Below are 24311 nucleotides of genomic sequence, written 5' to 3'. Positions count from 1 at the left end.
GGAAGGGGGGGCTGGGCGGGAAGGGGTTCTTTTGATAGAGACTAAAGTGAGACAGAAATGCCTGCAAGGAGAGCCTGGATAGCAGGAAGCTTCTACCTTCCTAAGAAAGCCTTGAGGAAGGTGGGCATCTGGAGTCTAGTGAGGTGGGGCCTGGAGCGGGGGAGATGCTGTGGGTTGTCCCTCCAGGGCTGAGATCCTTAGACCCAAAGGTGCCGGCATAGGAGTCCCGGGGCGCCCATCTGCGGTGGCCCCGCCGCATCACAGAGGGAGGGAGCTCACCCAGGCAGCCCGATGCCCAGCACTGCCTCCTGGCCATCCGAGAACTACCCAGTCCGTGCTCTGGACTAGAGCCCAGGCTGGCTGACGATTTTACTTCTGTATCCCTTCCCAGCCAGAGGACTGTCCTCCTGATCTCAGAAGGTCTGTCACCTGGGCTCCTGTCGCAGGGACAGCAGTGTCCTCAAACCCGGCCTGAGGCCCAGGTGTGGTGCTGATTTCCCTGGGGAGGCCTCACTGGGCTGTGTCCTAGGGATGAATGAGGTTGCCAGAGGCTCCTGGAGTGGTATGAGGGACTAGCGAGGCATTTTAAAGGGACGCCAATGAGCCCCATGGAAAGAGGTGCCCAGTAGCTGTCTATGTATACGGTCATAGGTTTGGGGAAGGTACCATAGAAGGAAACTGGAGAAGGGAAAAATGGGTCAGGTAGCTTCGCCTAGAGCCCAGGAAGCCTAGCGCCCTTTTGGGCTGGGCTCTGCCTTGGTCCCCGCACTCCAACTTACCCACCTCTCCAGGGCCTGCAAAGCTGAGAAAGGCTCCGGCCCACAAGGCCTGGGGCTTCCTCGGACCAGGGACCTGACTCGGTGTTTGTTCAGATAGAACCACTCCCACTGGCCTGTTGTCTGTCTCTCTCTTGTACTTCTTGTAACGATAGTTATTGACTCTGGTAGCAGGCAGTTCTGAAATAAAGACGGTTTCTCCACCTGTGGAGGCAGCCCGCCAGCTGTGGGTGTTTTATCATCAGCCCCAACACACCTCCCCCTCCTCCTGTTCCCTAACCCTGGACTCCTGTCCATACCTCCCCTTACCCCCAGACAACTCAAGGCAACCACAACGTACAGCCCGTGCTGCTCCATGCAGTCCTGCGGGGGGAATCAGCCACGTTTAGGGCAGCCCAAGCAGCACACGCGGGCATTCTGCCAGACAACAGGATGGGCCGTCAACAGTGCCTGTGTGATGGTACTCTTTCAAGGTGCCCCGGGTTAAGACATTGGAGGTATTGACTCAACTCTACCCAAGGGCAGTCTTCTCCCTGCAGAGACAGCGACCCCCACCTGCAGAAAAGGTGCCTCCAGTGTCCGCTCACAGCAGCCAGGAGAGTTGGAGTTCCTAGTCAGCGCTCCCAGCTGCAACCTCTCGCAGCATCAGCCAACACCGGCCACACTCGCCTTACGTCTGAGCGCGCGCAGGGAGCCACTTGTGCAGCCCTGTGTTCCATTCGTTCCGTGCTCAGCAGGCAGAGGCCCCCTACTCGCTACTCAGCCTGTGCCTGGAGCAACAGCAGCAGCAACGCCAGCTGACAGTGGCCCCTGAGGGGCCAACATGGATGGCAATGATACCCCAACAGGCTCATCCCTTTCACTTTGCACCCAAAGGGGCTGCTGGGACCACTGGCCACTCTAGACCCCAAATTTTAGTCCAGCCAGCATCTCCTTGCTCCTCAAGGCTGATTGATTCCATGCACAGAATTCAATGAACTGAATTGGGTTTGAGTCTTCACTAACACACCCGAGGGCCTTTTGTTTTCTTCCCTGTTCAATCCCTTCCCATTCTCAAGAGTCAAAATTCAAGAGTGCCATGCACAGAGGCTATAAACCTAGATCTGCACAACATGCCTTCCATGCGTGGCCACTGACTTGCTGCAGAAGTGACAGAAGTGACTTGGCTCCTCTTGGGTCTCAGTGTCTCCATCTGTAAAATGTGGAACCGTACCCCGCCCCCCATCCTCCTCCCTCCTCAGCAATATCATCCCGAGTTACCTACAAAGATGTTGTTTCTATGGCCTTTGAAAGAAAGTATAGTACGCTCTCTCCTGACGGCTCCGGCAAACTGTCAGGCAGTGAACTAACAGACATCAGTAATAACTCTGCCCCACTCATGTCCAGTCCTTCAGTCTACCAAGCAGTTTTACTCACAGGATCTCATTTGATCCTTACAATCACGTGTTTCAAAGATGAGGACCTGAGGGTCAGAGCTTGCTCCATTGCACAGTCAAAAGTAGAAACAGAAGCAGAACCCAGGTCTTCTGAAACCCATCCCCTCTGAGGTAGAGAGAAAGGGAGGGGAGCGTGTATGTGTGTGTAAAAAGTAAGATCTCAAAATAAGAGCAGTAGTAAAGACTCCCTGTGCACGGCCTAGGCCAGTGGTCCTCAGGTCTTCACTATGAAACGGAATGTCCTAGGCCCGTGGTCGGCAAACGGTGGCTCGCGAGCCACGGTTTGCCAAGCCGCGGTTTGCCGACCACTGTCCTAGGCCACTCCCACAAAACAAACATGCGTTGACCTGTGGTTTCTATGTCTCTAGGACACCGAAAGGACCTAAAAGCGGTGACTCCCAGTGCAGTAAGCACCTCCGGCCCCAGCCCTTGGTGTCTATCCCCACACTCACAGGAGGCAGAGCTCCCTGGAGAAACAGCAGAGTCCGGTTTGGAGAAAGTCCAAATGTGGGCCTGAGACTCTTGTACGAGGAAGCAAGGACATAATCGAAGTCAAACGAGATCACATCTAAAGGACAGAAGAGCTGGCTTGAAGGGACTCCTCCTAGCCAAAATTGGGGACAATTTGAATATCAAAAACATGACAACAGTAATGGATTATATACAATTTGCTGACTAAAAACGAGGATCCATTGAGACCTCAAAAATAAAGAGTAAAAAGAGCAGCTCTTCTTTACAGAAAACTGCAGGCTAATAAACACAGAAATGAGGAATGTAAAGAATCAACAGTTTGCAACCCCCACATGCCATCGTAAGGATCATGAATGGATTCCAAAATGTTTGTGGACATTTTTTTAGAAAACCAGATAATCACAAAGTAGCATCCCACAGATTAATTACAAAAGGGAAAAATATACTGGGGTGGGCAAAAGTAGGTTTACGGTTGTAATACAAATAAATACAAGGATAAACTTTCATGTACTAACTGTAAACCTACTTTTGCCTGCCCCCCCCCCCATACCTTTGGAGAGGCCTAGCAACAGCAGTTCAAACTGGCATCATGCACCTACTGAGGTGATGCAGTAAGCACATGTCATCGTTTACATAAGCTCTTGTCAAAATGTTTAAGATTCATTCCTCAGAAGCTTATCATCAGGAAACAATGACAAATCCAGATTTTGGGACAATATTCAAGACAACTGACCTAGCTAGAGTCTTCAACCAAATCAATGTCATGAAAAACAACAAAAATAGCTGCCGATCTGTTGTAAAATAAGGTGTAAGAGAAACCACCAAATGAAATATGTTAACTTTCACTTGCTCCTGGGTCAAAAATTAAATGAAAAAGCTCTAAGATTTTAGGAAAATTAAAAACACACGCCAATTCTAGGTGACATTAGGGAACAGTTCATTTTCTTAGATGTGATGAAGATATTGCCGTCACACAGGGGAATGCCCTTCTTAGGAGGTGCATACATAATTTAGGACTAAAGGCCACAGTGTCTGTGACTAGCTTTCAAGTGGTTCAGGAAAATCAGTATTTAGGAAGATCATTGCAGCAAAATGTTCAAAGTTGATGAATTTAGGTAAAGAGTCTATGGCTGTCACCAAACCTTTCAACTTCTCTGTGGGTTTGATGTTTTGTTTTGGGTTTTTTGAAGAGAACCACTGGTCCAAGTCTTGGTTTCTACTACCTCCTCTGTAGCCAGAGAGACGTGAGGTGAAGAAATGCTATAATTTTCTCAGAATTAGCTTGGCTGCAGTCAAGAGCCTTTTCCCTGCTGGTTCTACAAGCCAATTATCTCAGACAGTATGAATGGCCTCTGAGGGTCTTAGATTGGATTTCCCATGGAGGAAGGTACTAATCCTCCCTTAAGGGGCCTGGGCTGCTGTAAGAAACCAAATACACTTGACCTTTCCAGGAACACATGCTCCAGGGCACAGAGAGAGCTAGGAGAGAAGAAGGGAGCAAGCCAGGGAACTGTTCAGGGGAAACCTATCAGATGAAGACTCCGTGTTCTGCCAGGAATCAATGTTACACTGAATACGGAGGGTTCACCTGGGAGGATGGAGAGGGGCTAATAAATGATTAACATTTAGTGAGGGTCTATGATATACTGAGTCAGATGTCATTGCTAACCTTGGCTCTGGTACACAGGGGCCTATGCCCCACTACAAAGCAATTTGTTCAATATCTATTCTAAGAAATTTGAGGAAAACGAAAGCCCAACTGATTATGGGACAACTGAAACAAACGCAAGTGATTTTTAATTAAAGAGTAGGAAAGATGTCTCTCCATTCAGCTACTGTCCGTTATTTTTATTGAGGAAAAAAGTGTTTCCACTAGAAAAGCTATTACTAATATACCCTTCTATGTGATTATGCTGCTCAGAGGGAGGAAGTGGAGAAGAGGCATTCAAGATGTGAAGGGTAGAAAATAAATGCAAGTTTGGAAGACAGAACTGTTCCCAGCAGAAGGGGAGATGCGTGCAGTAAGGTTATCTGGGTACCTCGTGGGCAGGGAAGTTCAAGAAGAGGTCCATCTGGGACACAGTTGAGATACTGACCATTGCTACCAGGATGCTGTCCCTTCTCCACATCCCCACTCGCTCTTTTGGCTCTGGAAGCCCTCCCTCTGGCTGGTCCACAATCAGGCAGCCAGAACGCTCCCCTGAAAATCGAGCTTGGCTTCCTGAGCAGTCAAGTCCCACTTCCTGGGCAGCCAGCCCTTCAGGAGCAAGGCCTATTAGGTCTAATGGTTGGCATTGCTATGGCCCACCCTCTGCCCACTGCACAAGGCAATGCCCAATGATACACTGGCAATCACTCCACTAGCAATTCCTATTCCCAAGGCTATAGCCACCTTCTTTCTCCATGGTGGACGGGGAGGCCTGGAATAGTTACCCAGATCCACTTCCAGGCCCTCATCTACTAACTTCTGGTCCTCGGTGAGGGACTGCTGAAAATCCAGCTTCACCAGCTGCGGAGGAAGGACCCTCACCCCAAAATAGAGCCTCTTGACAAGTCTCAAGTTTTTTAACAGCTGCACATCACACCGGTAGGTCCCAGAGTCCTCCTCGTGAATAAATCTAAACTTCACGAAGTGGGAACTGGCTCGGAAGGGCTTGAAGACTTCATCATCCGTGGAGATGATGCCCCGAGCAAGCCTCCAGGTGAACTGGAACGCTTCCTGCCCGATCTCCAGGATGTCTGAACTCAGACAGCTCAGCTCAAATTTCTTGCCTGCGAGAACGGTGAAATGGAGCATCCCACAGACCCAGTTGGTCAGACATTCCAAGCGCTGAGACTTACACTTCCTTCTCACTCCATCGGGGCCCACCTCACAGACGGTCTCCTCCTTATAGCCCAGGCCACAGGTGACCGTACAGGTGGTGGCGTTGACAATGACTTTCCCCACAGCTTCTTGCAGCTTCTCAGGGATGGCCAGTGTTTTAGGCAAAGTCATGACAAAAGGCGGACAGAAGGCCAACACCAGGCTTCCAAGGATAAAACTCGTGGCCAACGTCGTCATGTCTCAGTAGACATGTCACCGCCCTCGGACAGCACCTCCAGGTGTGCCAGTCGAATCCTCCATGATATCATTAACTCAATTCCTTCGACATGAGATATCCTTCAAAGTTGGAAGACAGGATGCATGCATTGTCAATAAAACATTGCCACTTCATAAGCCAAAGTCCAGTCCTTATTAACAGGTGAGACCACAGGCAGGAGTCACAATGTTGCTGCTTTACCACCTCTGCTTGTTAGTGACGCCCTTACCAACCCCTTCTTTCCATTCTTTCAATGACTTTAAATCCGCCTCTTGGGAAGACAACTACATGACTTCAGAGTGAGTTTCCCTCACTCTTCCCTCTCCCCGCCAAATTGTGGACCTAATTTAAAGGGTTTCAAAACCGCAGTTAAATCTGACCAAATAAGAAATCAAGTCTTAAAAGAGAGGACTAACTTGAACTAAGTTACTGACTCTCAGTGCTCCTAAACCTTCTATAAAAAGGATTAAGAACGCTGGACTAGAAGGCAAGTGACTTATCCTTCCTGCACCGCTGTCTGATTTCTCCTTTGGAAGTTAAAACCTTCATGTATATTTCAGGAAGGTCATTTTGAGCGTCCATTGAAAAAGTGTACACGGAAATACTTTGTCAAGTGAGAGACACTGTTCCTGTGTGAGGAATTTTACATAGAAATGAACATTCATGAAGACAAGGGCCAAGAGCTCTTTTAAAATCAACTGTTCCCAGCAAGGTACCAAGACTAAAGGCAGCTCTCCATCTCCCAGGCACTTTTCCTTCCCAAGGGCACCGAAGGTATTTTCTGGAGGAGAGGACGCATGACTCTTGGCCTGTGCCCTTCATTCTGGAGGCTAGAGCAGCTCATCTTTCACTTGGGCCGGTGTTGCTATGAAACAGCTATGATGTCAAAGGCGTATTCTGTCACATAATAGAAAAGATTAGCAGGCAAGCACTCAGACGTGATGATTAAAATCAAACACTTAACTAGCCTTTAGGAAACATCTTGCTTAAGAGATGACTCGTATTCAGTGGGTTCTGAAGCTATTTAATGTAGGGGGAAGGGCCAGTAAAGGGGACCTGAACTGTGCTCACGTGTGCTACGCTCCTCGGAAGGAAGCTCCTCGCATGCGTTTCTATAACCTGCAGAACACCTCCTAGCACTGGCGCCTCTACTGAGTCAGTACACACACTTATACTGAATTTAAAAATATGAAGAGATCATTCCTAGATGATCTTTTTCACACCTTTTGTTTGAACGGTTTATTTATAATCTTGTCCAGAGGCAGAAACCTGGTTACCTGAGCATCCCTCCCCGTCCCAGCTCTGTATTTTCACAAAGAAAGATCCTTTTCCTTCATAAAGCAAAGGGGCAGGTGAGTTTCAGAAGTGGTGAGTGCCTACAACACGCATCTACACCTGTTCTTTAATAAACATCCAATTTTATTTACAAAGCATTAAAGCTTCAGCAAGAAGTACCCAAGGCTAAGTCTCGTCTTGTACAAAACTACAGAACATTAGAAAACGGAAGGAGGGGCATGACAAGGGGAAGAAGGTAATACGCTTATATTGTACAAATTGAGACAATCACGCTGAAATGGACAGATTTCAGGAGCTGAAAAAAATTCCAAAAGCATAAATAATTATGAGGAGCTGCTGCCAGAACCCTTTGTATCACAGTTGGCACACTATTGCAGTGCATAGCACACAGATTTGGAATGGAATGTCTGCAAATGAAAATATGTCAGTGAGCCACCTACTAATCTCAACCACTGGTCTGAGATGAAATATGAAATGAAATTCACAAAACAAGCATTTGAGGAAAAAATAGTGGCATCTAAAAATAGAGACATATTGCAACTGACTCAAGGACAGCTCATCAACCACTGAGTATTTTGGTTCAAAAAGATGGAAGAGGACAGAGGCTCTTACTGATGTGCTCTACTTTGATTTCTATCCCAAAATCCAAAAGGTAACCAACCTGTTTGGCTCCTAGAGGAGCGCCCACCAGCTGATAGAGATTTCACAACAAGCAATGTGCAAACTCCCCTTTGAAAACACTGTGAAAATGATGATGCATGTTAAGCACGCCGGTCAGCTAAAAGCTCTCCTCAGACCAGTGACCTCCCACCCCCAAACCCCCCACATACACACATCTGGTTATACTCTGGATTTTCAGAGAATTTCAAACACCTAATGTACACATCCATCCAATATGCTACCTTTTATATAAAAGAACAGCAAAAGCAAGATGTAAAAAAATTTTTAAAAGCTAAGCAACCTTTCATAGAAAGGAAGTGACTGGAACATGTCATAAGGAAAAGGAGCTTGGACACAAGGAGGGGAAGGTGCGATGACTGACAGAAGGACAGATATTCACAAGCAATGATAAGAAAGTTTTGTTCCTTCGTCTGTGATTTGAACTGTGGCTGCTGCTTTGATTTTGGGTGGTTTTACTGTAGTTCTTTCATAGATTCCCCAGCCCCAATAAAAAAAAAAAAAAAAAGCCTGTTGAGAGACACCTTGTTTGTTTCCATCTCTGGAAGCCAGCACAAGTGAAGCAATATAAACTACTGATGATTCTTTGCTGGAGACAAATGAAACTAGCTACCTTAAAAAAAAAAAAAACTACACATACACACAAAACATGATTAATGCGAATGAACCAAACTGGAGGGAAACATGCAGTGAAAGGAAAACAAAAACCCCTCTTGAAGCCCAGCTTGAGCAAAATGGGGTCCATTGGGAAGAGGGGCCTTTCTCATCGTTCTCCCCTTTCTACAAATGTCAAATGTTTCAAGCACTCTCTTCTTTGCCCATCCTTTGTACACAATATGGAAATACAGGAGGAATCTGGCGAAAGGGTAAGTTTCAAAATGGAAGAATATGCAACAAGTTTTCCAAGGATACTGGTAGCAGAATTTCAGATAAGAACAAGTTACTCAAGGACGTGCACTGAGGATAGAAGGCAGGTAGGAGACAGGTCAAAATGATGCGGGGTACAGTGAGATTAGATGAGCAAAACAAATATCTTTTCTCCACAACATAACTCATATTAAAGTGTAAATGAGTCAAACTCCCATGTGATGTCTTCACAAATCCGCATTCCTGAGAGCCTATTTGGACTTATGCTTGAAAGGGAAGGGACGTATACTCTTCGTTCATAATTCACTTCTTCATTCAAACATAAAATTCACTCCTTCCACCTCCTGGGCGAAGCAGAGGCATTTGCTTTAAATTAAAGTCACTTTCAAATGACTGAACAGTGTCCAGAAGCCACATGATGGAAAAGTGGGGAAGACTGAAGCACTTCAAGGATCTTCATAACAGTTCAGAGATTGCTCCCCCTGCTAGAGATCAGACACAAAAAGATTTCTTTTAGTATCAACTTAGACCAGTTACTCACAAAACACTGATGGATGCTGAATGATGCAGGACAAGCACACATGGACTAAGAATCCCCCCACTTTAAGCTAAAACCAACTCCACCTCCCACTTACTCTTCTTCACTGAGGCAATAATCCAAAACCCAACCTCCACCCCGTACTTGCTCGGGATTGCCCCAAAGGGCAAGCAAGGCAAAATGATCAGAGTTCTACACACTTTCTAGGCTGTTGTTAACCATTCTCCAAGGTGTTAACAAATATTGCTTTATAACCCAAAAAGTGCAGTCAGTAAAGGAAATTCTAGGGCCCAGCATCTTCAAATCTTTCATATATGAGACTAATTAGACACTAAGTGATTAACAGTGAGCAACAAACCCTTTCCCAAGCACCCCTATTCCTTAAGTGACATTCTCATCATCACCTTAGAATTCCAAGTAGGATGAAATGTTAATGAAAACTACCGTTGGCATTTCTATGTGCCAACAACTGATCAATAAATAAAATCCTCAATAGTAAAATCAAATGAACACTTTCCTGATTGTTCCATAGAAGCTGTTCAAGCTCTGAGGGACATCCTTACATGGGCTGCTGTGAAATATTAACTAGGAAGTGTAAAAAGAGAACAAGGTGAAGAAAATCCTCCCAGGTGTTATTGGGAATGGGGGAGAACATGCCACTTGAGGGAAAATGGTTAAAAAATAATGGCCCAAGTTATGGAAGTACCCATTTATACCCTTTGCTTTAAACCTGATTTTTAAAGTAAAAATTAAAGCACAAATGAAAACTGGCAATAAAAATATATTCCCATTTGCCTGAGAACAGACTGAAATTATAAACTCTTCCTGGATGCTATATTGTCAAAAATCAGATTTAAACTTTATATAGTTCAGTAAAATAAAAGTGTAGTGAGCACCTATTATGCAGGTCTCTCTCAACAAAAACTTAATGATTAATCTCTTGAGTCCATTTTGTAAGAGTCTCAAGATAAAAGAATCTATGCCACTTAACACTTTGTTAGTTTTGCTGACTGTCCCCTCGGGTACATACCCTAATCAATCTAGTTTTAACAGTTTAAAATGAACACAACATTGACATTTTAAGCCTAAATCATGACAGGAAAACCAAAATAAACCAAAACCAGAGCAATCATACTATGAGCAAGACAAGGTACACAGAAACAGCAGCACAAGACCAGACCTCCAAGCAATTTAGTCTGCTCAAGGACACGCATTATTTAGTTGCAACAGAAAGGCAATCTACAATAACATAAAATTCAGCTGAAGATGAGCAGCTACTAGTAGTACCTTCCAATAGCAGCCCAAGCCAGAGTGGCCTAAGAGAATACTGGAAATGGATTTCTTAAAATAAATGTGTTTTATTGATTTTACAGCAAGATGAAGGGAGAGGGAGAAAGGGAGGGAGGGAGAGAGAGAAAGAGAGAAACATAGATGGTCAATCAACTGAGCCACAACTGCCAGGGCTTGATACTGACTTTCAAACATTACCTTAGTCAGCTAATAAAAATCACAAAGAATGAGAAAGAATATCTAAATAGTCGTCTGATTTTAGCAGACATTCATGAATTATTTGATAATTTTTTAAAAAGCAAAGGAGGGAATTAAAACCGTCACTCGCTACCAAGCATTCAAACAATCTCAGATTCGGGAGATGGTTAGGAGGCCCGGGGTGGTGGGCCAGCATTAGGCGGGGTAGTGGGAGGCCAAACTCCGGGAAATCTCCCCCTGCCTGTCCACTCCCAGAAGCAGCGCCTCTGTTCATCTCGGTCCCTGCACTCCCATTAGACCCAAGTGCACACCAACCCCTTCACGCCCACCATCTCACGAGCCTTTAGACCACATATGCTGACAGACCACAGCTTTGTCACACTTGCCACTGATGTTTACTGCCAAGGAGCCCTAGTTCTTGGGCAATCCTTGAGCGGCCACAGGGCAACGGGGACACTGGTGGTTCTGCTTGCATCTCACGTTTTGATCTGAGGACTGTCCTCTGGAGAGTAGCTAATAAGGAAATTGTGGGGAACCTGGTAAGTGCCGTGTTGGTCTGGTCTTTCCAAAAAGTCCCAAGGTCAGGGTCACCCTCACCACACTTCACGGATGGGTCCTCCCTCATCATAGAAAGTGTGTCTTCATGGATGTTATCCAATGCCGAGGAGCTGTCTGATAGGGAAGAATTTTCTGTGGCTCTAGATTCCAGAGAGCAGATTATTTCTATATGACTTATGTGTCTTCCAACCACCCTTTGAAATGCATAACGTGCTGTTGCAATAGGAACACACTATAGTAGCTTCATCAGGGCTAATCAGGGCTTACCAAACGGTTTCTTCAATAACTCCTAAATTGTAGATATTAACAGTTGTCATTTATGTAACTTGAGCAGTAACACAACCTACACTTATAATCCTGCCTTCAAATCATTTAGTTCGAATGCAAAGTTAGGGCATTTTGAGGGAGGCGACCTTGAGTTGACCATCAGACTGAATTGATTTGGGGGGGATCCTTGCACAGGGGCCATGCTCATCTCTGGAGCATCCCAATTTTAGTGTATGTGCTGCTGAAGCAAACACCTGAACTGATTTCTGAGGACGGTTCAGCCTCAGGCATTCTGGGTCAGATTTCATTTCTGAATACCTCAGGGAAATCTATCTACAGTGATTGTATGCTGCGTTTTACTGATAATCTCCAAGGCGTGGAAGAACATGAAACTCAAATACCAGAGTTTTTATCTCTATGGCCTTGGGGGACTATCTGGAAATTAATAGCGTGTGTCAGCCAGCCTGTGCCAGCCACCTGTGCTTGCTCAGGGCCCTCTAAGCTGACCATCGTATTGGATGAAGCCCCACTCTTGCCCGAAAAATCCTACACAAAAATATGATGGGTTGTCTTGCAACGGAGGCTTCTACTGGAGTTATCTGTAACCCCAGTTGCACCACTCTCCCCAGATTTGCAGCCATCACAACGATCCTAACCAAACTGCAGCTGGTCAACAAAGCTGGCTGCAGCTCTTCGAGAAAGTCTTGGAACCACACCACAAGGCCCCTTTGAGGTTTCTTAATGACCCTGCCCCTCAGCAAACTCGAGTTTAATCTGACCATTTCAGTTTTGAGGCTTCCATTCAGCAAAAGGTCAGGGCACCAAGGCCAGAGAAGAAAGGAGAAAACAGCAGAAGGAAGCCTACACATGGGGAAGTACGCATGCACACAGCCATGAGAAGTTGGTGAAATGTTTGCAATAACTATGCAGTTGTTTTGTCTGTGTGTTGTCAGAAAATGTGTCATCACCCTGGCTCTGTTATATAAAAATCTCCTCTAGTTCTTGTAAAGGGTAAAGCTATTAAAATAGTTGTGTCTACTTATAGTTGACCAACTCAAGTACCTAATGTAGAAATAAAAATCCAGCTTGAAGTGTCCAGCTATTCCAGGATAGAGGTTCTAGTCTTTAATGAGGTTGTGCCTCATTTAACCTAGTCGGCAAAGTGAGTGGAAACAAACTTCCAATAGGCCCCTGATAATGGTTTCTACTCTTTCTAGAAGGAGCTCTGAAATGCTGATTTGTACCAGTACTAAAATATGTAGTCCACATCTAGTTCAAAGTATCCCTGAAAACTATATTCAGTATTTTGAAAAGTTTACTGAATAAAAGGGCCCATTCCTTTAAGGTTGAGGAAACTTGCCAACATTGTGATTCTGACTCTTCCAGACCTTCCTGAAGCACAGCTGAGAACCCACTGCTGTTACACTGCAAACACCAGCAGCACCTCACCGGGTGCCTGACAGAAACCCAGTTTGGCGAATGTCAGAGATATTTAGCTACTGCTAGTGACCACACCAACTAAACATAAAAGTTGAAATCACTCTATCATTGAGAGAAAACTGAATGGCTTATTTGTCATACATTTACTATCACAAAGCAAATGATTAATTACAGGCTGCTTTTGAAGGAGCTAGGAGACTATGTCCTAGAATATTTCAATTAATTCACTATGCTTGGCCAACTTTTAAATCACCCTGAAGCATTTTGGCTCTGTGGGCCAGAAAAATCTACTTACACCTTAAATTGTGTCTTCTGTAGTAGCAAGTGTACAAGAAGTGGGTGATAAAAGAATCAATTTTACTTAATATGTCAATTACTAATCTGCAACCTTTATTGACGATACCCATATAACTCTTTTAGGCTATTTAAAAATATACAGACCGAGCCTTCGGTAGCTTGAATGTGGAGGTGATAACTATCAGTGAAGCACCATAAATGCTGGGAAAAGTGGGGGTTCTCAGTGGTAAGGTGTTGGGCGGTGAAAAACTAAAGTCTAGCTCATTTGAGGCAGAATACTCAAAATGATGAGTCACTGATCCTGCTTCAGCTTCTCTGCAGAAGAGAAGTCATGTGCACAATGACTTAAGTATAAGCAAGGAATTCTATCTCACATCCCAGTGCATCTCACCATCATATATTCATTACAATTGTAAAACAAGGGGGGCGGAGGGGGGCCCTGAATACAGCCAGATATTTTATCATTGGGGCGCTGAGTCTACTGACCTAGCCACCGAAAAACTGAGAATACTGTATTAACTAAAGTAACGCTTTGTACATAAAACAAAGTTTCCAAAACCCAACAATGTTTGAATAGAAATGGATTCTAATTTGATTACTAGTTTCCAAACAAGAGACCAAAGCCTAGAGTGAAAAATATTTGATAGAAAATTGAAATTGTTCTCCCATCCCCTAATAAAAATTCCTCAATCATATTAAAAGTGAGAAAACTCAGTAAGTTTCAAAAGGCTTAGGTGTTAAGAAGCTACAAAGATACTGTAGTTCCTGTCTTTTTGGTAATCTCTTGTTTGAAAGATAAAACAAAAAAACAACTCATCTTCTTTTTTTATCATGATAGTACTACCAACAACTTAATTACTGCTTCTAGACCACTGGCAGAGAAACAGAGAGAGAATGAAAAGGACGGAGAGAGGGAAGGAGGGAGGAAGGGAGGGAGGGAGGGAGGGAGAAAGGGAGAGAGGCCACAGTTAAATAGTCAGGGGCTATATAAAGCAAGCTTACAGTTCTGGTTATCTGCATGGCTCTTTCATTTGAGACAAAACAAACATCTAAGAGCAAATACAGGTGAAGGAATGAATTAAACTAGGGGTTGTTTCCCCTTTTCGGGTCATGAATTCCGATAATATTCACACAATATTCTGCATTCACATAGTATCAAGGGAATGCAGACCCTTAAACCTATTTAGGGACCCAAGTTAAGAGTCACGGGATTAAGCCAAATCTGTTTGAGCCTGCCCTTGTTGGAAGCTTAACACTCAGAGAACACCTGCCACTTGGAAAAAGGAGGAAGGAAGAAAAAGCGCTGCAGGAACATGGAGTCACGGGCCGTACACAGCAAGGCCACAAAGCAAGCCGGACAGCGCTCCCATGTGTCCTTACCTGTCAGGGGCTGGCTGAGTTCCGCCTGCACTTTACCCTTCGCTGATCCTTCCAGAGGCAAACCTCTGTCCCCTTTGTAGAGTTTCGGTTTAAATGGAGAATCTTTCTCTTTACCTTTTGATCCTTTAGGCCGGCCTGCTTGCTTCTTCTTGGATTTGCCATCCCCCTTCACACCCAGTAGTGGATGGACTTCTGTAAAAGGACAGACAGGCATGGAAAGGAATCCGGAACCGCCAGCCCCATCACCCCAACTAAGCACATGGCATGCCACCTACCCAGGAGCAAAGGATGTTGCCCTTATGCCCAGATCCACTAATACAAGGAGAAAAATTTGCTTTATTATTTATAAAACTATACAAAGAATGGCCATTGAGAAATAGTTGCTTGGCCAAAGGGCACATATAGCCTATGTGGACCGCACCAAACCACAGCAGCTCTAAATGGAAAAAGTAGCTGAAAGGCACACTGACCTTGAACACACCAAGGCAGAACAGGAATGCACACAACCAAAATGTCATGTGAGAACAGAGAGGAAACGGGCTTTGGAACTAGAGAGTCCCAGGTAAGAATCCTGACTCAACCACGTGATTATTAGGGCTCCCCAAGTCAGACTGCAAAGAGTATGTAGGAAGAAAGAAGGCTGTCCAAGTCTGACTAGTACTTTACCACCTGATAAACTCTTCAGGGGTGGGGAGGGCAGCAGCGATGGAAATGGTGGCACAGTGAAACAAACTCAGAGCCAGATGTCAGAAAACTGAACGTGTGTCGTCACCTTAGGCAAAGTACAGAGGGCAGAACCTCCCATTTTGAAAGCACATGAAATCATTACAAAGTTGTCCAGACTCATGGGAAAATTCCTTTAAGGTAAAATCACTGAAACAGGAAACTACAAGATGGTGTGAAGAATAAAAAGTGGTGTCTCTCAGGAGGCAGGGAGAAGAGGCGGGTGGCTCTTACCATCATTCGGAACTCCTTGAAGTTCTATATTGGTTGTTTTGGGCTTCTTCTTAGGTGGCTGGGACCCATCTGCGGAAGACTGCCTCTTCTTCTCTGAACTAGCCCCTTCGTCTATCAAGGAAGTTTGGACGGCATCCGGTGGGGGACCGTAAGGATTTTCTTCTGGGTCTTCTACCTCAGGGGCAATGGGTAAATACAATAGAGCCTTTGAATCTTCCAGCTCTTCATCACTATTTGGAATAAGATCAGACAAGGGATTGGAAAAAAAGAGGAGACAGTTGCTTAAACCAATAACCCTTCTTCTAGGACAGAATCACCTCTATTAACCATTAGCCATTCCAGGTATGGATCTGGAATTCTAAGAAAACCAGCATGAATGAAAGGAAATCAAACAGCCTGATTAATAAAATCAGTAGTAAAATTAAGTGGCATAAATGAGTTATTCTGGTTTAAGATGTTCTATGAGGGGAGAAAGGAAGGGACTTCATGTACACAGAAGCAAGTATCTCTTGGGGCTAATAAGCAGATGGGACTGAAGGGCCAGCCACGGGGAACTGCAGAGGAGGAACGTGCTGAGGCCTAGCCCCGAGGTGGCTCACCTGCTACAGAAAGCAGCAATAGGGTCCACACTGGTGACGTCCACTTCTTCATCCTCAGCAGCATCAGCCCCTGCCGGACAGACAGACAGCAGAGGCGTGAAAAGTGCAAAACTGCTTTTCACTCGTGGCTCAATGATTTGCATGAATGGAAATTCAGGAGAAACCAAGGAGGAGAAGCAAACGGCTCGTTTATTTAATCATTCAACAAATATGTACTAATTGCCACCATGTGCAAGGCACGGGGACTACGGTGAAACCAAGACACTTGGAAACAGTTCTTCAGTAAAAGCTTCATAGTCTAACTGGGAAGTCAGATGTTAACAGATCATTTCAATTCAACATAGTAAGTGCTACAGTAAAGGTATGTTCAATGTGCTAAGTAGATGAGAAGGAAAACAACTTATGTGAAAGTCTGAAGCTTCACAGAACACAATCCAATCATACCAATACAGTCTAGCACATGTTGTGGTCCTGCTAACACACATAAGGCGTGCAAGTTCCCTATTCTTACAAAATAGGGACCTAATTCCAGCACCATCAAGGTGATCTGTGGCATTAATTACTCACTGACAGTGCCAACTGGGCAGAATGAGCACTCACATACTGAAACTCCCACTAGATATAAAGCCCTGTGTTAGACACCATGGGATAAAAACTCAAATCTTTATTCTCAAGAAGTTTCCTACCTGGAAGTTCAGAAGATAGAGAAAAATATCAATGATCATGATCATAACGGGATGCCTATCAGAGCTGGCACTACACTGAGTGCTTTGGGTGCAGTACCTCATCCATTCCTCATAACCCTAAAAGGCAGGCTCTATTATCCCCACTCTTATACACACGAGGACATTCAGGTTGAAGGAATAAGTTCCGAATACAATGTGACTCCAGAGCCTGAGCTCTTCACCGTCACGTTACTGACAAGGAGAGACAACACATGACATGGCTGAGACTCAGCATGTGTGGGAGCTTTGCTAATTGCTGCAGGTAAACCCTCAACTACCATCTGCAACTGACCAGGAAATGCAAAGTGAAATGTCAAGAGAGCTGGCAAATCCTAGTAATAATGTCCATGTAAGCCCTAGTCAATTGAAAAAGGTGACGTTTTAGACTAAATGATGAAGTAAACTTTCAACACAAATTAAAAAGGAATACTAAATAAAGCAATCAGTTTTCCTTTGAGAAATACTGTCTGCAATGGAGAAATGTTACCTGTCTGCTCCGGCTCACTCTTATCTTCATCTTCAATATCAAACTCTGATTCCCTTTCCTCGTACTCTACATTTTCATCCAGCTCTTTGAAGTCTGGTGCAAAGGCACTCCAATTTTCCTACACCACAAACAGAGTACACAGCCGTCTGAGAAAGCAAGTCTGTGCTCTAGACACTAATTACATATGTGAGAGGTTTACACATGAAAACAACTTAGAATTCGGAGATCAAATTTGATGGATAATGACAATCAGGTATCTATAGGTTTTACTATATTAAGGTATTGCCTACCTTAAACATTCCAAGTTATTAACTGTAGTTCTTTCATAAAAAAAAAACCAAACTGCCATCTTTAATCTTTTTAAGATGTAAAATCAACTCCAACTCCCACTTACTCTTCTTCACTGAGGCAATAATCCAAAGCCCAAACCTCCACCCTGTACTTGCTCGGTACTGCCCCAAAGGGCAAGTAAGGCAAAATGATCAGAGTTCTACACACTTTCTGGGCTGTTGTTAACCATACTCCAAGGTGTTAACAAATATTGCTTTATAACCCAAAAAGTGCAGTCAGTAAAGGAAATTCTAGGGCCCAACATCTTCAAATATTTCATATATTAGCCTGATTATGAGTACACTGATTATAAATATAATGAAAGGTGTTTAAAATAAAACCAAGATATAAAGCAGAAACTGAGCTGAAAATAAAAGCAAAAGAATAATCTATCTCAGATAAAGAAACAGGAAAATGTAGCAGAAAGTCCACTAGACTTCTCGCTGAAAACAACTAGTAAATTGGCTATCACCCAAGACCATCCCATCAAAATAAGGCAAATCTCAGTGCACTGAACCTATTTAGGTTACAAGATTCATATGCAAGCCCAGCTGGTGTGGCTCAGTGGTTGAGCATCGACCTATGACCCGGTCAGGGTTCTATTCTCAGTCAGGGTACATGCCTGGGTTGCTGGCTTGATTCCCAGCAGAGGGTATGCAGGAGGCAGCCGATCAATGACTCTCTCTCTCATCATTGATGTTTCCATATCTGCCTCTCCCTTCCCCTCTGAAATCAATCAATAAATAAAAAGAATCATATGCAAAAAAAGTAAATAAGGTAATTTTTAGTGTACTATTTGTAAAATTCTTTGATTAAAAAAAAGATTCCTAGTTTCAAAGTAATTAAACTAGAAAAATACTTACTACTTGATTCTGTGCCCAGATGGATACCACTCCACTAGAAATAGATGCTATGATGGGTCGAACAGGATGCCACTAAATTTAACAAAGGAAAGAACAATCAGGTCTAAGAAGGAAGCCACACGTCGGTTACAGAAGTAACAGCAGCAACCCCTCCTCCTACTCACAGCCACGTCCAACAGGAGCTCTCCTCTCGTCCCGTGGAGGATCTTCACCAGGTTGCCTATGCTCTTCTCCCAAATGTACAGGGCGTGCTGCCGGGCTGACCCGGCCACTATGTACTCCCCGTCCCCAGAGAAGCAGCACTTCTTCCATGGGGTCCTAAGGGACACAGAAAGCACCCAAGGAAAACTGGAACCTGAGCCCAGGTTACACATCAGCACACACTCTTCTAGGGTCTGCTACCCACCTATTGACCAAGTCCTGTAACTTCTGCATAGGTTCAGGCTCTCCATCTCTCCCACAGGTTAAGATTTCCCTGCCATCATAAACTCTGATTATTCGATCTGCCGTGTTAATTAAAAAGCAACTGCAGAAAGGAGGAAAATCACAAGTCAGGAATCTGTTTCCGTTAACATCTTCTATTACAGCCTGTTACTTAGAACAGTACCATAAAACACCGAATAAACTGGGGAGAAACTGAGTAAAGACCTAAGTAATGTGCTCAAATGCCTATGCATCTACCTGCCACATTCCAAATGAAAATTTAATTTGAAGTGAAAATATATTATATACCTTCTGTGCATCCTTGAACCCTGCCTGTGCAAACTAACAAACCAGTCATCAGTACTGACTGAGATTCAAGAACTGTAAATTGAAACCAGCTTGCTGAATTCCCAAGAATACAGTTAAATGTATATAAATACTTCATTTCTCTGGCCTGTTTCATACACAATATATTCTTCTTAAGGAGTTCATAAACTATTTCAATTTAAAATGTTCCTTTGTTTATTACTGTTAATAACTTTAGAAATTTGTCTAAAATATATTATTGCACACCCTTCTTCCAGACTTTACTGACAAACCTTTTCTTAATTGAAGAGAATGTCCCCAAAGCATTATGGTGTTCCTACATGAAACAGGATGAGTGTTACCTCTTTTATTGACAACCTATTTCTTCTTGTCTCTGTTGATATATCTACTTCTAGCTGGATAAGCAAACTTACCAGAAAAACATTGGAAATTAAAGGGGTAAACAGGCTGGCTTTATGTGAGTAAAGTGTATGTTCAGTTACTCTGTGAATTCTGTGACATCTATTCTAATTATAATAATAGCTAATCTTTACCCAGTGCTAACCACTTGCCAGGCACTGGTTCCGCACATATCACTCAGATATTCTTTCTGTAAAGCAACTGCCTGATAACCTCCTGATAAAGAAGATGTACTAGTAAATGCTGGCTCAATGCAGTAAATTTAAGAACCAGATATTAACAGTTTCTAATAACCATTTTTAAAAATATTTTTATTGATTTAAGAGAGGAAGGGAGAGGGAGAGAGAGATAGAAACATCAATGATGAGAGAGAATCACTGACGGGCTACCTCCTGCATGCCCCCCAATGGGGCTCAAACACACAACCCGGGCATGTTACCTGACCAGGAATCAAACCAGGACCTCTTAGTTCATAGGTAGATGCTCAACCACTGAACCACACTGGCCGGGCTCTAATAACCATGTTTAAAGTAAACTTTTACAAAATTATAAGTAAAATATACACAAAAAGTGTGAACCAAGGTATTTTTGCATTCCACTCAATTTTAAAACTGTCCCTAAAAAGACAAGGTCTCACCTCCCCTTCCGGGCAAATTCTATTGACTTAATGGCTGTGGTATTGCTTGTTCCAGTTGTTACTCTGAAGGAAGCAACAAGATCTTGAGAATCTGTTTTTAAGACCAAAATCTAAAGTTTAAAAAAAAAAGTTAAAAGTAAGTAAGTATTCAGGTAACTTACAGTAATTGGATCTGGCTTCTGTTTCTAAAACTGGGAGAGACTAGGTAAAAATATAAACATCTTTATTCCCATGTATTCAACTTGATTGACTGGTATTGCCTTTTACCTCTTCAAATAAAGGACAGTGTCTTAATCTATTCTTAAAAGAGAATGTTTAGTGTTAATCACAATGATCAAAAAGTGAAGCAACCCAAGTATTCATCAACAGATGAATGAATAAAACGTACATACATACAACGGAATATTATTCAGCCTTGAAAAGGATGGACATTCTGGCACATGCTGAGCATGGATAAATCTTAAGGATATTATACTAAATGAAATAAGCCCGTCACAAAAAGACAAATACTGTATGAGTCCATTTATATGAGGTGCCTAAAGTAGCCAAATTCATAAAGACTGAATGATAGTTACCAGGGGCTGGAGGGAGAGGGAGGGATGTAGGAGCAGGGAGTAGGGAGCTATTATTTAGTGTTTCGCAAGATGATGAATGGAGGTGATGGGTGCACAACAATGTGAATGTACTTAATACTCATGAATTATACATTTTATGGTTAAGGTGCTAAATTTTATGTTGTATGTACTTTATGTTGTTTTTTTTTTTACTACAATGTGCCCTAGTTAAAAAAAATCAAGGTGCCTAATGGAACTACAAACTCTAAGCTTAAAAGGTACCTTAGCACTTGTCTAACCTGACTTCTACAAAACTACAGGTTATGCTAGTCTGAATTATACAATATTTACAGAACTAAGTATTTTCACCAGCAGTAATATAATTTAGAAATGACCCTTCCTTAGTAGCACCCAGTAAAGGCCCTTCTATCTTTTTCTAGGCCACATAATCTCTGACCACTCTAAATCCAAAAAACAGAAATTATTAAGCATGAGAGAAAAATAAGCCGTATTTGCAGGAGGCATGCTTAGAGTGGGGGTAAAAGAAAGTAGCACAAGTACACATGAAATGAGGCAAAGCACAGGACGACTGAGGGGTATTCTGCTGGCTTCTAGGCTTACCTTGCCTTTTGCATTTCCTGTATAGATATATTCCCCTCGCCTATCAAAAGATGCAACCACGTTCAAGTCCGAGTCATCGTCTACCGGTAGAACAACATGTTTGGAATCTGAAAGGGTCAACATGACAGGAGCAGATTTCATGGGACACACGAGAACCTTGTTCCTGTTTAAAAATATGAATAGTACATTGGCTGTTGCTTTGGTATCAGAAGGTTGATACCCTCACTTACTCTTCTAGCCCAAGCAAACTGAATATAGTGAAAACCTAAAATCTAACTGTCTAATGATAGAGAAGTGACTGAATAGGTATGGAGTCCTACCTTGACAAAATAAAATGTAATCACTGAAAATAAAAATGTATCAAACTAGTAAAATATGTATGAAATTAAGTAAAATACTGATGAAAACCATGTAAAAAATACATATTTAAGAACATGTAACATGGCATATCTGTGCTTTGTGAGCTTTATATAACCACCTTTATATGTAAAGAGAACTTGACCAGAGAAATGCAGACAGTTATGTCTGGGTAACAGAATGATTAGATAATTCTTTCTTAAATGCAGTTTAATACTGAATAATTTCTTCTACTAAAGAAATCCAAAAATGGGGAGGGAAGAGGACAGGTCAAGGACTAGTTATTACACTTATTCCTATCTTTGTCCATTTCCAAAGTCCTATTTTTGGCCAGTTTTTCACTATATAACTCACTCCTTAAAATCTATTTAGTAGAGCCAACCTAGACAGGAAGACTTTTTCTGTGGAAGGTCTAGGGATGTGTGAATTTGCTTCCCAAAACCTTAAACTGAAATTGTCATGAGCGTGGAACTAATCCATATAAAATTAGACCCCACCCCAGGAAGAACAGCTCAGATTAAACATACTGATCTCGTGGATGATACTGGACTTTTAAGATGGGTGAAGGGAACCGAAACCTCTGGTCGCAGTCTCCTGAGAGAACATCCCACTGTGACACTATGTTATCAGTGGAAGCACTCACAAGCTTATGACCATCTCGACTCCAGCTGAGAAGGGAAAAAGAGTAACTTAGCACATGTTTTAAAGTAAAGTATATCATACCACTCTTATGGGCAAAACCGCTTGAGTCACATTATTGCCCTAATTATATAGGGTCAATATTTCTTTTTTAAAAACATATCCTCAACAAGCTCTCCCAACTAAGCAATAAATAAGAATGTTTTTGTGACATTTTCATATCTAATAACAGAAGGTCTTAACAATTCAAGACAACACTACAAGTGGCTCTGTGAAAGAACATGAACATATTAGTCTACAATCAGCAAGCACTTAAGTGTTGATTTAACAAAAAAAAGGTTATTTTCTTAGGGGTGGAGAGGGAGTATCTGAGCTTTCTGATTGCTCCTGCAGTAGTACCTTCAGAGCCTAAACAAATAATAAAGATAAATATCGGTTATTTAAAATTAGAGGCCTGGTGCATGAAATTCGTGCATGGGTAGGGTTCCTAGACCTGGCCAGTCATCAGGGCCAAACAGGGCCTTCTGGCTGCCGGCTGCTGGCCAGGGCCTTCCTTCATTCCACACCACATCCTGGGGATCAGCGCACGTCATAGCGAGCGATCAAACTCCCAGTCAAACTCCGAGGGGACAATTTGCATATTAGGCTTTTATATATATAAGATAATTAAGAAAGGAATGAATTCCTCCTGCTAACTATAGCTAAGCACCTAGACATTATATACAAACAAACAGGAAAAGACTCTGAAAGACAGAGAGAAGACAACTGGCTAGAGACTGCAGGATAGAGAAATGACTTAACAGTTCACTGGGTGTTCTTTTTGCCTCCCATATCCTAGACCAAGTGATGGAGAAGCCAACAACACAGTAATACCAATGGGCACACACAAAAAGGCTGGAGAAGAGCCTGTTTTCTTTGACCAAAGGACCAGGAAAGGACAAACCAGACAGAAAACATTTAGACAATAGTCACTTTACTCCAGCAACCACCACAGGAAAAACTGCAACCCCCGTCAACAAGGTTTAAATAGAGAGTCTAGACTTCTACTACTGCCCAGTTTACAGCACAGCACTCTTCCCTCCTAGCTGGTGTCTTTCACGCCCACCAGCTGGTAATGAGGATCTCAGCCACAGAATTAGTTAGACCAGGTGGGGAACAGGAACAAAGCACTTCCAGGCAGGACAGTATCAGCCTAGGAGGCCCAGTGGGGAGCCTGAATTTCCAATCTCACCCAGCATATTGCAGCCAAATGAGAAACGTGGGCTTCTAACCCATCAGGTAATAACAAGATGGTGCCCTCCCTTCCCGTTGGTGCAGTAGCAGAGGAGGCCTGCTAAAACACAAGATTTAAATAATAGATAAGCTCTACATTCTTACAACACAAGACCTAAAATGCCCAAGTTGCAAATGGAAATCACTACCACCCAAGAACAAAGAAAATTTCAACTTGAATGAGAAAAGTCAATCAACAGATACTAACACAGAGATAACATAGATTTAGAATTATCTGACAAGGATTTAAATGCAGCCATCATAAAAATGTTTCAATAAGAAATAGCAAACATGCTTGAAATAAATGGGGATAAAAAACAAACACGAAAAGTCTCAACAAAGAAACAGAAGATACAAATTAGAACTGAAATGGGAACTTTATAATTGAAAATTATAACTAAAATTAAAAAACCAGCTCGGCTGGCGTGGCTCAGTGGTTGAGCATCGACCTATGAACCAGGAGGTCACGGTTCGATCTCCGGTCAGGGCACATACAAGAATCACCCAATGAATGCATAAATAAGTGGAATGACCAAAAAAACCCCAACA

At 43.1% G+C, this 24311-nt stretch overlaps 2 protein-coding genes across 4 annotated transcripts in view; both read right to left on the bottom strand.

Moving 5' to 3' along the window:
* Positions 1-4490: 4490 nt before the first annotated feature.
* TMEM81 (transmembrane protein 81) lies at positions 4491-6050 on the bottom strand. Its single transcript, XM_006754406.2, has one exon. It carries the CDS (start codon positions 5742-5744, stop codon positions 4965-4967), a length of 780 nt encoding a protein of 259 aa, XP_006754469.1. The 5' UTR covers positions 5745-6050; the 3' UTR covers positions 4491-4964.
* Positions 6051-7164: 1114 nt separating this feature from the next.
* Positions 7165-24311, bottom strand: part of RBBP5 (retinoblastoma binding protein 5) — a 27667-nt gene continuing 10520 nt past the window's right edge. For 2 of the 3 annotated variants that reach the window (XM_006754404.2, XM_015569530.1), the window contains exons 4-14: positions 22379-22519; positions 21495-21657; positions 20320-20429; positions 18940-19059; positions 18698-18851; positions 18534-18605; positions 17341-17458; positions 16129-16198; positions 15530-15759; positions 14573-14764; positions 7165-9089 (exon numbers count right to left, since the gene is read on the bottom strand). In XM_006754404.2, coding sequence (XP_006754467.1) covers positions 9061-9089; positions 14573-14764; positions 15530-15759; positions 16129-16198; positions 17341-17458; positions 18534-18605; positions 18698-18851; positions 18940-19059; positions 20320-20429; positions 21495-21657; positions 22379-22519 — 1399 coding nt within the window. In that variant the 3' untranslated portion in view covers positions 7165-9060. The remainder of the gene's footprint in view (positions 9090-14572; positions 14765-15529; positions 15760-16128; positions 16199-17340; positions 17459-18533; positions 18606-18697; positions 18852-18939; positions 19060-20319; positions 20430-21494; positions 21658-22378; positions 22520-24311) is intronic. The other variant, XM_006754405.2, reaches the window with a different exon arrangement.

Source organism: Myotis davidii, unplaced genomic scaffold (genome assembly GCF_000327345.1).
Source record: "Myotis davidii unplaced genomic scaffold, ASM32734v1 scaffold710, whole genome shotgun sequence".
NCBI classification, from domain to species: domain Eukaryota; kingdom Metazoa; phylum Chordata; class Mammalia; order Chiroptera; family Vespertilionidae; genus Myotis; species Myotis davidii.
This window is presented reverse-complemented; position numbering and strand designations above follow the sequence as displayed.

Coding starts and splice junctions, on each gene's coding strand:
- TMEM81 (XM_006754406.2), bottom strand. CDS start 5,744: ATGACGACGTTGGCCACGAGTTTTATCCTTGGAAGCCTGGTGTTGGCC.